Here is a 16,862-nt window from a genome sequence, read left to right on the forward strand (position 1 = left end):
ATTAAGCTAAACATTTTCATATTTTTTAGTGCCACATTTTTTTTTGTAAACTTATTACATCCTTTGACTATTTATTAAAAAATTGGACAGGTGCACCTGGGTTGTTCAGTAAGTTAAGTGTCTGACTCTTGATTTCAGCTCAGGTCATGATCCCAGGGTCCTGGGATCGAGCCCTGCATCAGGCTCTGTGCTCAGCGGGGAGTCTGTTTCTCTCCTTTTTCTCCCCCCACCCCTCAAATAAGTAAGTAAGCAAGTAAGTAAATAAATAAATAAATATTCAAAACCAAAAGATTTTCTTCCCCACTCCCTTTGCCCCTCCCCCACTCTCTCAAAGAATTAGTCCTTGGTTTATTGATTTGTTATTATTATTACTTTTAAAAAACAAATTATTTATTTATTTATTTGAGAAAGAGTACAGATGGGAGAGAAAGGAGGAAGCAGACTCTCACTGAACAGAGGGCCTGATGTGGGGCTCCATCCCAAGAGCCCAAGATATGACTGGAGCTGAAGGCAGATGCTTAATTGACTAAGCCACCCAGGCACCCCTCTTTTTATTACTATTTTTTAAAGATTTATTTATTTGAGGGAGAGAGAGAGTGCAAGTTGGCGAAAGGACAGGAGAGAGAGAGAATCTCAAGCGGACTCCTTGGCTGAGTGCAGAGCGCAATGCAGGGCTCCATCTCATGACCCATGAGATCATAATCTGAGCTGAAATCAGGACTCTGATGCTTACCTGACTGAGCCACCGAGGTGCCCCTCTTTATTAATTTGAAGAGACTTTTATATGTAAAGGAAATTCATTTTGTATAATGAAATGTGACTTTTTTCCTTTTTGCATTTAACTTGATGTTATTTTATGCAATGTTTAATGTAACTTTGAGTTTTTAGTCTTTTTTAAATTTATTTTTTTGTTAAGTTTTATTATTTTTTTAAAGATTTTATTTATTTATTTGACAGACAGAGATCACAAGTAGGCAGAGAGGCAGGCAGAGAGAGAGGAGGGGAAGCAGGCTCCCTGCTGAGCAGAGATACCATATGATACTATAGGTGGAAAACCCTAAAAATCCACCAAAAATAACTACTAGAAATGACAAATGGATCAACCAGTTTGCATGATACAAAGTCAAATCCATTGCGTTTCTTTTTTTTTTTTTTTAAGCTTGTATTTATTTTTGCAAGAGAAGGAGAGAGGGTATGAGTGGGGTTGGGGGCAGAGGGAGAAGCAGACTTCCAGCTGAGCAGGGAGCCTGATATAGGACTTGATCCCAGGACCCTGGGATCATGACCTGAGCCAAAGGCAGATGCTTAACCGAATGAGCCACCCAGGCATCCAAATTCATTGCATTTCTATATACTAACAATGAAGTAGCAGAAAGAGTAATTAAGAAAATAGTCTCATTTACAATTGCACCAAAAATAATAAAATACCTAGGATGAACTTTACCAATAAAGAGGTGAAAGACCTATACTTTGAAAACTATAAAACACCAATGAAAGAAATCGAAGAGGACACACATGGGAAGATATTTCATGCTCATGGGTTGGAAGAACAAATATTGCTGAAATGTCTGCACTATCCAAAGCAATCTATAGATTTTTAAAAAGATTTTATTTATTTGTCTGCGGGAGAGATAGAGAGAGGGCACAAACAGGGGAAGTAGCAGGCAGAAGGACTATCAGGCTCCCTGCTGAGCAAACAGTCCAATGTGGGACTTGATCCCAGGACACTGGGATCATGACCTGAGCTAAAGGCAGCCACTTAACCAACAGCATTTTCCACAGAACCAGAATCCTAAATAATTCTAAAAGAATCCTAAAATATTAATGGAACCATAGAAGACCCCAAATAGCCAAAGAAATATTGAAAAAGGAAAAAAAAAACTAGAGGTATCACAATCCCAGATTTCAAGGTGTATTACAAAGCTAAAGTAATCAAAACAGTATGTCACTGGCACACAAATAGACACATGGATCAACAGAACAGAACAGAGAACCCAGAAATAAACCCGTAAGTATATGGTCAATTACTCTTCAACAAAGGAGGCAAGAACATGCAATGAAGAAAAGAAAGTTTCTTTAACAAATAGCAATGGGAAAACTGGACAGCCACATTCAGAGGAATGAAACTGGACCACTTTCTTATACTATACCCCAAAATAAAATGGGTTAAGCACCTCAGTGTGAGGCCTGAAACCATACTAAATCTTAGAAGAGACCATAGACAGTAATTTCTCTGACATCCGCTTTAGCAGATATGTCTAGATAGGTCTCTTGAGGCAAGGGAAACAAAAGCAAAAATAAACTGTTGGGACTATGTCAAAATATAAAACTTATACAGAGCAAAGGAAACAATAACAAAACTAAAAGGCAACCCACTGAATGGGAGAAGAAATTTCCAAATAACACGTCCTATAAAGTATTAGTATCCAAAATATTTAAGAACTTCTACAACTCAACACACAAAACCCCAAATAATCCAATTTAAAAATGGGCAGAAGACCTGAACAGACATTTCTCCAAAGAAGACATACAGATGACAAACAGGTACATGAAAGTACTCAACATCACTCACCATCAGGAAAAATGCCAGTCAAAATCACAATGAGATATCACCTCACAAATATCAGAATAGCTAAAATCAAAACACTACACCTGAAACTAATATTACACTGTATGTTAACTGAAGTTTGAATAAAACTTTAAAAAATAACGATAATATGCGCAAGAGACAAAAAGCGTTAGTGAGGATCTGGAGAAAAAGGAACCCTCGTGCACTATTAATGGGAATGCAAACTGGTGTAGCCACCGTGAAAAACAGCATGAAAAACCTCAAAAAAATAAAAAATAGAATTACCATATGATCCAGTAATTCCACTACTTGGTATTTGCCCAAGGAATATGAAAACATGAATTCAAAAAGATACATGTATTCCTAATGTTTATAGCAGCATCATTTACAATAGCCAAATTATGAGAGCAGCACAAGTGAATAAAGCATAATGAATAAGAGGTGGAATATATCTACACTGTAATATTATTCAGTTATTAAAAAAATGACAACTTGCCATTTGCAACAATCTGGATAGAGCTAGAGAGTATAATGCTAAGTGAAATAAGTCAGTCAGAGAAAGACAAATACCATATGATTTCATTCACATGTGAAATTTAAGACACAAAACAAGTGAACAACAACAACAAAAAAAGACAAACCAGGGAACAGACTCTTTACAGAGAACAAACTCATGGTTATCAGAGGGAAGTGCCGGGCAGGATGGGTGAAATAGGTGAAAGCGATGGCAAGAACACTGAGGAATCTACAGTACCATTGAATCACTGTATTATATACTTGCAGTTTGTTTATTAACTACACTGGAATTAAAATAAATTTAAAAATAAGCTATATTCGCAGATAATTCAGCAAAACCAAGTTTAGCGATTAGCAAGAATGATTGCATTCTTACCAGGAGATTTGTAAAAAGACAAGAAATGGGGGACCTGGGTGGCTCCATCGGTTAAACATCTGCCTTTGGCCAGGTCATGACCCTAGGGTCCTGGTCTGGGCTCCCTGCTCAGCCAGGAGTCTACTCCTCCCTTGTCCTCAACCCCTCCCCGACCTCACTCACGCTGTTTCTTTCTCTCTCAAATAAATAAATAAAACCATTGAAACTAAATGAACAAAGACAAGAAATACGGGCACCTGAGTGACTCAGTCAGTTAAGCGTCTGACTCCTGATTTCAGCTCAGGTTGTGATCTCAGGGTTGTGAGATTGAGCCCCGCATTGGGCTCCACATGGGGCATGGAACCTGACTGGGGTTCTCTCTCTCCCTCCCCACCCCTAAAAAAATAAAAAGACAAGAAATAACAAGCATTGGTAAGGATGTAGAGAAAAGGGAACACTTGTGCACTATCGGTGGGAATGTGATTCGGTGAAGCAACTATGGAAGACAGTATGAAGGTTCCTCAAAACATTAAAAATAGAACTACCATAAATCCAACAATTCCACTTCTATTTATCCTAAGAAGTGAAAGCACTAATTGAAAAAGACACAGGCACCCCTATGTCCACTGTAGTGTTATTTACAATAGCTAAGATGTGGAAGCAAATTAGGTGTCCATAAATAAATGAATGGATAAAGAAAATGTACACCTATACCCACTGGAATTTTACTCAGGCATAGGAAAGAATGAAATCTTGCCATTTGCAACAGCATGAATGGATGTAGAAGGTATTATGCTTAGTGAAATAAGTCAAACAGAGAAAGACAAATATCATATGGCTCCACTTTTATGTGGAATCTAAAACACAAAGCAAAGAATAAACAAAATGGAAAAGACTCCTAAATACAGAAATCAAACTGGTGTGCCAGAAGGGTAAAGGAATGGGTGAAATAGGTGGAGGGGATTAAGAGGGACAGGTATAAAATAAATAAGACATGGGGAAGGAATGTACAGCATAGGGAATATAGTCACAAATATTGTCACCAGGGGCGCCTGGGTGGCTCAGTGGGGTAAAGCCTCTGCCTTCGGCTCAGGTCATGATCCCAGGGTCCTGGGATCAAGCCCCACATCGGACTCTCTGCTCAGCAGGGAGCCTGGCTTCTCTCTCTCTCTCTGCCTGCCTCTCTGCCTACTTGTGATCTCTGTCAAATAAATAAATAAAATCTAAAAAAAAAATATTGTCACAAATTTGTATGGTGAGAGATGTTAACTAGAATTATGATGGTGACCATTTCACAATACATAAAAATATTGAACCCTATGTTGTACATATACAATATAATATTGTATGTCATTTATTCTTCAATTAAAAAAAAACAACAAAACATCAAAAAACATAAAGAGGCAACTGGGTGGCTCAGTCAGATGAACATCCATCCAACTCTTAGTTTTGGCTCAGGTCATGGTCTCAGGGTCACAAGACTGAAAGCTGACTCAGGCTCTAGTTCAGCATGGAGTCAGCTTGAGAGTCTCTCTCCTTCTTCCTTTGCCCCTTTCCTATCTCTTTAAACTAAACAAATAAATCTTTAAAAATAAATAAAAGAGTTTATGTTAATTATGTTGGAATTAAAATTTAAAACTTAACAGAAGAGGTACCTAGGTGGCTCAGTGGGTTAAAGCCTCTGCCTTCGGCTCAGGTCATGATCCCAGAGTCCTGGGATCGAGCCCCGCATCGGGCTCTCTGCTCAGTGGGGAGCCTGCTTCCTCCTCTCTCTCTCTGCCTGCCTCTCTGCCTACTTGTGATCTCTGTCTGTCAAATAAATAAATAAAATCTTAAAAAAAAAAAAAAGGCCTTTGCCTTTGGCTCAGGTCATGATCGCAGAGTCCTGGGATCAAGTCCTGTATCAGGCTCCCTGCTCAGCTGGAAGTCTGCTTCTCCCTCTGCCCCCAACCCCACTCATGCCCTCTCTCCTTCTCTTGCAAAAATAAATACAAGCTTAAAAAAAAAAAAGAATGCAATGGATTTTTGTATCCTGCAAACTGGTTGATCCATTTGTAATTCTAGTAGTTTTTTGGTGGATTTTTAGGGTTTTCCACCTATAGTATTATGTTAACTGCAAAGAGTGAACATTTTACTTCTTCCTTACCAATTTAGACAGTTTCTTTCTTTTTCTTGTCTGATGGCTTTGGCTAGAACTTCCAGTACTACATTGAATAAAAATGGTGAGAGTGGACATCTTTGTCTTGTTCCTGATATTAGGGGAAAGCTCTAAGTTTCCCCCCATTGAGTATGATGTTGCAAGTTTTTCATATATAATCTTTATTATGTTGAAGTATGTTCTAACTAAATGTACTTTTTTAAAAAAAATCATAAATAGTGTTTCTTAGGAAGCCTGAGTGGCTCAGTTGGTTAAGCATCTGCCTTTGGCTTAGGTCATGATCTCAGTGTCCTGGAATGGAGTCCCATATTGGGGTCCTCGTTTGACAGAGACCCTGCTTCTCCCTCTGCCTGCTGCTACCCCTGCCTGTGCTCTCTTACAAATGAATAAATAAAATCTTCAAAAGAAAGAATAAATGATATTTCTTATCTTTTTGATAATAGCCATTCTCATGGGTGAGATGTGGAATTTAATTGTGGTTTTGATTTTCATTTCCCTGATGGTTAGTGATGATCATCTTTTCATGTGCCTTATGATTTCTTAAAATTTCTTATGCTGTGACCTTATTCAAAATAAAATTTTGGGGGTGCCTGATTGGCTCAGTCAGTGGAGCAAGTGACTTAGGATTGTGGGTTCTAGTCCCACATTAGGAACAGAGATTAAAAAGAAAAATCTTTTAAAAAATACAATAAAAAATAAGTACAATTCTGTTTTTGTGTAGTATTAAAATTTTTTATATTGAGATTTTATTTAAGAACAGTTTTAGATTTACAGAAAAATTGAGCAGATAGTACAAAACAGTTTTGTCCCCCATCACCTAGTTGCCCTTATCATTAACAGCTTACGGTAGCTTGTTACATTTGTTACAGTGAATGAACCAATATCGATACATAATTGTTAACTAAAATCTGCAGTTTACATTAAGGTTAATTCTTTGTGTTACACAACTCTATGGATTTTGCCAAATACATAATGTCATGTATTTACCATTAACATGTTGTCATTATCATATAGAATATTTTTACTGCCCTAAAATTCCTATGCTTCACCTAGTTGTTATCCTTATCCTTTACTTCCTGCTCCAACTCCTGGTAAAAAACTGATTTTTAAATTTTGTCTCTATAGTTTTGTCCAGAATGCTATATAGTTGAACTCATTACAGCTTTTCAATACTGGTTCTTTACTTAGGAATATGCATTTAGGATTCCTTCATGGTTTTTTTTTTTTTTGTTTTGTTTTGTTTGTAGATTTAGAGCTCATTTTTCTTTCCCTGCTGAATAATAACCCACTGTACATATATAGCACAGTTTATCCATTCAACTTGAAGGACATCTCAGCTGCTTCTAGTTTTTGACAAATAAGAATAAGCTACTATAAACACTTGTATGCAGGTTTTCCTGTGACCCTAAGTTTTCAGTTCATTTGAGTAAATATCTTAGCGTGACTATTGGAGGACATGGGAAGAAACTACCTAACCTCCAAAGTGATTGTATCATTTTGCATTTCTACCAGAATAAGTGAAAGTTCGTCTCATTCTGCATTATTTCCCAGCATTTGGTAATTGTTAGGATTTGGGGTTTTAGCCATTCTCTAGCTGTGTAGTGATATCTCATTGTTATTTTAATTTACAGCTCCCTAATGATATATGTTGCTAAGTGTCTTTTTCGTATTTTTTTTTTCTTTGCCATCTGTAGATCTTTTTAAGTGAAGGATATTTTCAGATCTTTTGCCCAGTTTTTTTTTTTTAATCATTGAGTTTTAAGAGTTATTTGTGTATTTTGGATACAAGTCCTTTATCAGATACATGTCTCAGCAGAAAAAATAGTTTCTCCCATTTGTGTTTAAATGGTTAAGATTTTCTTGCTTAAATTTTTGTTCCATCTGGAGTTTATTTTGGTAAAGGGAATTTCCAGATGGCTACCAGTTGCTCCAAGACTATATCCTGATTAATCCATCTTCATTTTCACTGATTTAAATGCTACCTTTTTTATATACAAAATACCCATTTATTTTTGGGTCTATTTTAGGACTGCTAGTCTCTCCAGTGTGTGTGTGTGTGTGTGTGTGTGTGTGTGTGTGTTTCTTTCCAGTGTTTTGTTCATTTATATGACAGTACCTCAGGTTTAAATGTTCTCCCTTTCGATGTATTTGAGTATATGATGCTAGTACATCAAACACTGTTTTTTCAGAATTTTCCTCAAGACATTATGTCCCTTTCTTCCCACTCATCAAGTTCATACTTACCTTCCAAGATCCACCTTTAAGGAGCTCGACTCCCTTGCTACATCTGTACCTCTTCTGTGCATTATACTTTTTTTCTTTACACTTTTCACACTGTAACTGGAATTGATTTCCTTCCTGTCCTCCCTTCTAGAGTGTGAGTTCTATGAGGGTAGAGGAAATGTAACCCTGGGTAATTTGCTTAAAAAACAAAACCCGAAAGAGGGTGCCTCATTTGCCTTGTTTGTAGTATACTGTGATTTATAATACAAAAACTGTGCTTGGTTTGTTAGAGGCTTAAATGAGTTAATACTCCTATCTGGATCAGTACCTGGCATATCGTAAGCATGCAGTAAATAATTGGATACTACAAGGTATTAGTATTATTTTGTTTTCTGTGCCTAGCATACTATCAGATAGATACTGAGTTATCAAGAAATGTTGACTCAACAAATGAATGAATGCCTAAATACATGAATAAGCAATAAACCTTTAAGATATGTTATATCCCTGCTTTAATGAATTCCAATATCCATTTTTACAGGTTGGATAGCTTTGTCTCAAAACCTGCTCATTGTGTACATTGCTGGACAAAACTAGTTGTAACATATTTTGTCAAAAACTAAACCTATGGTTAGCAATAGAAGTTCAATAGCATTTATTGAATACTTACTGGAAAATCTACTTGAGGGAGATGCAAAATTATTTCTAAAAGGCAATCACATCAGTCTTTAGAAAGGATAAAGTACTGTCATACAGTTCAAATATTGCTATCCTCAAAAAAAAAAAAATTCCCCTTTGATTTTCAGTACTGTCCTCAGTGGGGAAGTTTCTTTCTTACTTCAAAAATTATTTTTCTACATGGTTAGGAAAAAAAGTATAAAAGGTTAACAGTAAAGAATATCCCTCCTACACCAACCTGCATCCTCCCAGTTCTCAAACTTCCTGTAGACAACTACAGTTTTCTTATGTGTCCTTCCAAGGATTTAAGGCCTAAACCGATGTTTAATTTCCCATCCCCAGTTTTCCACTAGTGGTAACACACTATGAGATCTGTTCTACAGCTTGAGGATTTAAAAAATAACGTAGCTTAGAAATATTTTCACATCAGTAGGTAAACACCTTTATTCTTTTTTCTTTTTAATAGCTTGTAGTAGTATTCCATTATGGATGTACCACAATTTAACCAATTCCATACTAACAGACATTTGATTCCAGTCTCTTATTATTAAACATACTGTGACAACAAATAACTTTATAGATGTATTACTGCACTTAAGTACAAGTATTTAAGATAAATTCCTGGAACTGGAATGCTGGGTCAAGGGTACATGCATTTGTAATCTTAACAGATACTGATTACCTTCCATACCAATTTATACCCTTACCAAAATATACGAAAATGGCCCATTTATCATCTGTATGTTATGATATTAAGTCATTTAGGGCCCTTCCTGTGAATCAAGTATATTAGGGTTAGGTTTCCTTGCGGCCGGAGTGGGATGGGGCATTAGAGATTATAAGGAAGGGTCACAAAGGGGTGCTGGTTACATTGCCAACTTACTGTCTCAGTTATAAACCCACCCTTCTTTGCCCAACTTTGTGACGTTGTACTGGATCCTGCAAACATATTCCCTTTGGAACATTAGGCTTTTTCAACAAAAGGCACAGGAGTGACACCACAAGGCTATTGTGTCAGGAAGACACCTTCCTTCCATTTCAGCCTCCTTGATAACATTTTAAGCACTGAAACTCAGCAGCCTAGACACATCTCAGGTTGCATCCCTAGGCCTCTCGTCCCACCAGCTCGTTCAACACACCACCTCCAGCCTGCCCTCTGGCAAATCTACCAGCCCTTGACACGACTGCTGTGATAGCCGCACCCTTTTCAAGTGTCTGAATCTCAGCCTTTTAGGAAGACCTACGTCTAAGTCCTAAATCCCTTAATGTCTACCCTCCTTCAGCCTAGTACTGTAACTGTTTTTTTTGCTCCTGCTTTTCTTTAAAGACTGTTATCATTTACTTTCTACCAGCTAATAATTTATCTTCCTTGTCCAAATAGCTGATTTGTATCTCCTGAATGGACACTGATAGGACATGTGATCATTTTACCAAAATTCATCGACTTATACTTAAAAATTATGTACTTTTTTATGCCTATTTTTGGTGTCAATTATCTGAATTAATACACTGATAAATGCGTATTATTAAAAGATCATAAACAATCTTTTAGTTCCTGTTATAGTTTCTTGCCAATTTTAAACTAGTGTCTATATTTAAGCAGGGCACATCTTCTAAGGGTTCAAAGTATTCCAGAGTTTAAAGTGTACTTTTATAAGAATAAATATTTCAAAGCAGGCTTATTCCTCATTTTACCCCAGGACTTGGCAGTGTCTGGCTCATACAGGTGCTCAACAAACACCTGGTGAAGTAAGTACATATTGCTGACATATAGTAACCTAGGCAGGTGATTACATAAATCTGCAAAGGTTGACCAGGATAGCCTCACCTCTGTTGCATGTCCAGAGCTTCTACAGCCATTCAGCTGCAAACCCTCTCTTCCCTTTGCTCAGAATCTTTGTTCCAGGAAGGCAGTTAAATATGACATTTTATTACTCTACCATTTCTCATGGGTGTATGGGGTGGCTGGTAGCAGCGAAGAGGCAACCTTGAGATCCCAGGGGACCAGGGGAAGGCTATGGGAAAACAAATGTCTACTTAAATTGGCACAGATTTAGTTTTTCTCTTTATCAAACTGTTATAGAATGTTTCCTCACTTAATTCTCATAACCAGGGAGATAGTTTTATAATCAATTTTACTGATGAGGAAACTAAGGGTCTGAGAAAGTAAATTGTCCTACAAATAATATCAGAATATGCATCCAGGACTGACTCTATGCCACTTCTCCTCTGCTAGTCTCTCTGATGGGGGTAATGAAATAAACTAGAAAAAATACAATCCCCATGGATGGAAGGGCCTTTATTTGATGTACTCATTCTTCAGAAACTTAAAAATTAGTGTTGTGACTAATCTTCAGAAACTTAAAAATTAGTATCTGAGGAAGTAACTTTTTTTTTCCCTTAAATGTGTTCCCAACCTACTTGAATATACTTCAAGATACCCTGTAGCATGAGACCACCCACAGATCTTGTGTGTGGTTATCTAGTCATAGTCCAAGTGGCTGATGGGGTATACATTTTAAAAACCAGAATGGGTTAGAGTTTAGGCCAGCCTGCCTGTATTATTAAGATAATTTTTTTAGTTTTTTTTTTTTTTTTTTTAAATTTCAGATACATCTAGGATCCCAATAACTAGGATTTTAAAAAACAAATTATGTTTTGGGAGTTGTTCAACAGACAAAGTACACCTAGAGGACATAAAAATTCTTTATTTAACCTAATCCAGCCAGTACTAAGATAGTCTGCTATGTTAAAAAACAAGACGTTTAAAAAAATTACAGCACAGTTAGCAAGGCAGTGACTAATTAAGTCACTAAGTTTAATTTTATATTCTTCACAGTCACTTGATAATCATGTAATGATGAACAATATTTTCAGCCACTTTGGAGATAAGTTAAACTTCTGCAACGGAGAGAATTTTACTTGTTGTCACTGAATTTTATAAAAGAGGTTTAAAACATTAAAGTTTATCGAAATAACACAATAAAGCAATGTGAAAATAAACTGGAAAACACAGAATATACCCAACCCATCCCAAAAGTCTACAACATCCTTTTAATCTGTCCCCTAACACCATTCTCTTACCTCTTCATTCCCTTTCCCTAGAGCGCAAACAGACTATTTAACAATTAAGAAACAGCTACTGCTCTGTAAGGGCTGTCTTGAGCCTAAAGTGCCTTTGTTCCTTTAATTTCTCGGTTAATCCTAGAAATGGTCTTCTGAGATAGAAGTATTACTTGCATTTCAGAGATGACAAACACTGTAGCTGAGAGAAAAACCACTCAGTCAGGTCATACATCTGGTTATTAAAAGCAGAATTAGGATTGGAACCCAGGTCCATCAACTTTGGTCAGCCCATGCTCTTTTGTTGTTCATGGTGGTACAGGTACCATTCCGAAGACTGGTACATGGTACTTTCGGAGCTAAGGTTTTTTAGACTTAAAAGTGTTCAGTTCCAGGGCTAGAGGACAATCTGGTTTCCAGGCACTTGCAATTCCCTCCCCACATCCCTAAAAACTCCTCACTGCTGCCCCCAAAGGATTAGAGTTGTTTTCCTGGCTTCATGAGCCCTGATACCAACAGACGCAAGCAGCTACTCACTCCCCCAATCTTGGGCATCAAAGTAGTAACTGGGGAACGATGTGCTTGTATAATTTTATTAAAGGTTGCCTAAAAGCTGTTCCATGTAACAAAATTATGCAGAAATATCTACTATGCCTTTTATATTGAAAATTAAAGAAAAGCCAATATATTTTATAATTACAGCTATATAATCTGTTATTTTTATATATAATCATAGATTTTATATTTCCCCTTCAGAACTGTAGCAGTGTTCTTAATAAGGCTCACTGTCAGTCAAATATTCCCTTCCTCCCAAAATAATTACAACTCTGAATGTTCAACAGCCATTCACATTAAACTTTATAACAGAATTAAGACATTCATACTATAGAAAGGTACCAGTCTTAAATTACTAAAGTTAGCATACATTATTGCAATCTAACATAGCTCAATCTATATTTGCTACATTCCTAAAGAGAAATGGCCACTTATCAGTAAGGGAAATATTTATTGTTGTCATGCATTAGATACTGTGAACAAGAAAATAAATAAGGTTTTTGGAACTATCTTTTAAAAATTTAATTTTAATTAATGAAAATAACTGTGAGACCATTCAGACTGCCAAACAACATTAAAAGGGCCACTATTAAAAATGGCTTAAAATAAATAATTGCTTTTTAAAAATGAACATAAAACTAGTTATACAGTGATTAAGGTGCTAGCCTTGATATGACAAGCAATTAAAATCTAAAAACATTAGTACTGGTTTTAATAATAGCTTGACTTAAGCCAAAAACCTCAATATTTACTCAATACTTATTTTCATAATTATCTCCTCACTGACTGGTATAAAAACAAAGAGCTCAAGGCCTCACCTTGGTTTACTCACTGCTGGTTTTCAATCTGCTGAAACTAGACAGTACACTGCATAAAAGCAGGAACCAAGTCTGTCGTGTTCACCACTGTGTCCCACAGCACTTTGTATAATGCCTGGGCAAATAGGTGATCAACAAACACCTGAATAACTGAATCAATGAAAGAGAAGAGTAAAATAACTATTGATTTTTTTTGCAAGTCGTTCTGTGCTCAAACTACTAGAAACTGGCAGCTCTAATTTCTAGAAATACGGATTTAAAAACCTTACTCCAGTGATTGAAGGTCCTTATGCCTCTCTCCCTCTCTCTCTCTCTCTCTCACACACACACACACACACACACAGTAATTATGACTGCATGAGTCAAAATTACATTATGAACTATGAGATGTCAATATTATATAAATAAAATTTAATAGTGAAAAAGTGATTTGGAAGCCCTGTGAATTTTTACCCTACACATTTGAGGATGTCACATGGGTTAAGAAAAACACAACAAAATCTCATTTGTTCAGATAATCATTTGAATGTTTACATACATTTTTGGTTTGTTATTTTTTTATAACTAATTTACATTTCCTCATATTAACATATACTCCTATTTAGCATGTAATCAAATTATGTCAATGAAAAAAAATCCTCATAGTACCTTCATTGAATTGCTGATTCTAAGAAAACACTGAACATGAACATGTACAAAAGAGGCATTTGAATTAAACAGCATGTGCGTTTTTAAATATTTGCACAGTTTGATCTTTACATTTCTATTTGGAGAAAATATGAACAAAATCCAGGTTTACCATGCTAAGATAATGGTTCAGATGACTGCCATAAAAGAATTACATACAAAACAATGAAAACAAATCACAACTTCAGGTTCCGTGATTACTGAGAGGATTTCCCCTGCCCTAAGTGCTTTATTATATTTCTTAAAAATATGAGCAGCAGCTTATCATAAGTCTCCACTACTGTGCATTAATGATGGAATCAGAACAACACAACAGACTCATAAGGATGAGAGGACTGCAGAACAACTAGAAGTCACAGTTTTATGCTTCTTCTTGCTCTGGATAATTTAGAATTTTGCGATGTGCCTGACGTAAATATTGCTGTTGTTTGAAGTAAACCTTGAATGCTCCTTTTATGGCAACAAAAGCAATTCCACCCTAAAATAAAAAGGAAAATTAGCTTTTTAACATACAGATTTAGAGAAACATAATAATAAAAATAATTTTACTTAGATCACAAAAGAGAGCCATTGCAGCTAATTCAGATGAATGCAAAGAAACAGTTCTTTTTTCTATTGGGAGTACGACAGGCGGAGACACTACATCTAACAGAGACACCTTCCCTGTTCTCCTATTAGGTAATCTCTCCACTTAGCTTTACGTCCATTCTGATAGAACAGGGAAAAGACCTGGGCACATGTGCAGGTGATAGGTGGAGAATAATGACATCAACACAAGGGTTGACTATGTGCTAGCACTTCAAATGAATTACCTCATTTAATCCTCCCAGTAATCCTGATATACCTGGGAATTCGATCTGTATTTTATAGGCACAGAGAAGTCAAGAAATTTGATTTCGGTTTTTCAGCAAAGCCATATCTGTGACAGGATATAAATCAGGCAGTCTGACCCTAGAGCAGAAGCTCTTCACCATAATCTTTGTTGTCAAGAGGGATGGGCGTGATAATTCACGCCTGTTCTAGGAGAGAAATCACCCACAGCACTGTTCTGGAAGGCTAATGGATCCTCCTCTCCTTGCTTTTGGACAATAAGTGGGGATCAAACAGAACCTTAAAGCACAGGAGCCACAAAAGGACTATTTATATAGTCCCACTGGGGTTTTTTTTGAACAAATACACAGTTCATTCTTTTTTGTATAGTCACTTGAAAAAAAAAAAAACCCATCTTACCAAGATTGTCCTTTGTAAATTAGAGTTAACACTACTGAACATCAGTTTACCAACTATTGTCGCAATAGTAGGAAAGACAAGGGCTCCACACAAAATTCGGGTGGCAGAGACATGATCTGCTAAAGGATTAGCCTCAGCTGGAATTCGAGGAACAGGACAACCAATGCCTAGAGAAAAAGAAAATGCAGGATATTACTGCTAATGAATTAGATTAAAATATCTATGCATACTAAGATTCTTTCACAAACACTAATTTGGTGCGCTCATAATAGCCACAATTCAGGGCCTTACCTGGAAATATACTGTTCAAAATTTGTAGTTTATTTGAGTATTTCCGCCATAGTCTAAGCACGTAGTCTTCCCAGCGTATCATCTTGCCTAATATCAGCATGACAGGAATAGTAGGAAGTCCAATTAAAAGGAACAAAGGATCAGCTCTCTCCATAACATCCAGACCTTCTTTATGGCCTACAACCTGTGAAACAGACAGCATTTGCTAGAATTACTTCCTTATCTCATCAAGGGTTGTATGAATTCATTTTAGAGGAAATGCTTAATTTCAAAAGAATACAGAAAAGGGGTGCCTGGATGGCTCAGTCATTAAGTGTCTGCCTTCGGCTCAGGTCATGATCCCAGGGTCCTGGGATGGAGCCCCACGTCAGGCTCCCTGTTCTGCAGGAAGTCTGCTTCTCCCTCTCCCACTCCCTGTGCTTGTGTTCCCTCTCTGGCGGTTTCTCTCTCTGCCAAATAAATAAATAAAATCTTCTAAAAAATTTCAGAAAAAAAATTTTTTTTAAATAAGCTGGAAAGCTACCAGTCCTGATTTATTTATACATGTCTCTCATTCAAGGGAAGAAAAGTTCCTAAGCCGTTTCCTATTATATTGGAATAAAAGCTTTTAAAAATGGTTGACCCACAGTGATTACAATTCAGTAGAGGGGAGCAGACTTATGGTTTTTTAATTCCTCTTACCTGATTTGATTAGATTGGACTACAATTTTAAGTCCTATTTGTCCTCCAGCAGAGCATCTCTTTTCCTGCTCTTCCTACTAGGGTAAGCACAGCCAAGGGGCAGGACAGCCTTCAGGGAGATGGCCTGAAAGCTCACTTCTCTTTGGTTCTTTCTCCGTATCAGTGGTGTCTGGGATAAAGTGGATTTTTCCGGCTGGCCAAATGCTTGTTCTACAGACCTAACTTGGCTAAAAGGCAATTCCAAGGTCTACTGAAGTAGCTTTTGCTACAAGTTCCAGTCATTTTTCCAGTCCAGGAACCCTAGGGTGTCCTATCTATTGGGTAATGAAGCTAAAACAATCCTTGCTTTCTTATCTGGGTCTTGGGGCTATTTCTCAATTGGATTAGATTCCAGAGGGCAAGAAGGACACGAATAATTCTTATTTGTGAATCTCCATACTTCCCCTGCAGGAAAATCCTTATTACTGGATCAATCTTGGCCTTATACTTCTCTCAACATCTCCATTTTACTGATGAGCTTCTTACCTTTTTTTTTTTTTAAGTCTTAATTTTTGAGAGAGAGAGACAGAGAGTCCATGAACACAAGCAGGGGGAGGGGTAAAGGGAGAAGCAGGCTCGAGATGTGACACTTGATCCTAGGACCCCAGGAACATCTGAGCCAAACACAGACGCATCACCGACTGAGCCACCCAGGAGTCCCACTTGGTATTTTTAACTGGAGATTTTCCCTGAAAATTCTCTTTCAAAGGTCTCAAGTGATCTTCCCTGTAGCCAGAGTCTCAACTGCTTCCAAATTAAACCTATTTCTCTGAATGATTATTTCTGGCAGTTATGACAGGTGAAGGAGACGATTTCTGAATCTTGGGCTTATACCCACCAAGGTATCACACAGTGGACAGCTAGCTGGGAGGAACTACTAGAAAGACTCTATATAGTTTTTCTGATCATACTTGAGGTGTAAACCAGGAAGAAAGGATTGGGAAGAATCTCATTTCTATCTTTGATAGGGAAGAGGTGACAGGAAGGAAGGACAGGCAT

The 16,862-nt window shown here is 37.0% G+C and overlaps 1 protein-coding gene across 1 annotated transcript in view; it reads right to left on the reverse strand.

Annotated features, from left to right (window-relative positions):
- Positions 1–11,187: 11,187 nt before the first annotated feature.
- Positions 11,188–16,862, reverse strand: part of MARCHF5 (membrane associated ring-CH-type finger 5) — a 53,179-nt gene continuing 47,504 nt past the window's right edge. Inside the window, exons 4-6 of the mRNA XM_004749664.3 lie at positions 15,144–15,327; positions 14,853–15,019; positions 11,188–14,100 (exon numbers count right to left, since the gene is read on the reverse strand). Coding sequence (XP_004749721.1) covers positions 13,984–14,100; positions 14,853–15,019; positions 15,144–15,327 — 468 coding nt within the window. The 3' untranslated portion in view covers positions 11,188–13,983. The remainder of the gene's footprint in view (positions 14,101–14,852; positions 15,020–15,143; positions 15,328–16,862) is intronic.

Source organism: Mustela putorius, unplaced genomic scaffold (assembly GCF_011764305.1).
Source record: "Mustela putorius furo isolate JIRA1106 unplaced genomic scaffold, ASM1176430v1.1 tig00003909_pilon_pilon_pilon, whole genome shotgun sequence".
Lineage (NCBI taxonomy): Eukaryota > Metazoa > Chordata > Mammalia > Carnivora > Mustelidae > Mustela > Mustela putorius.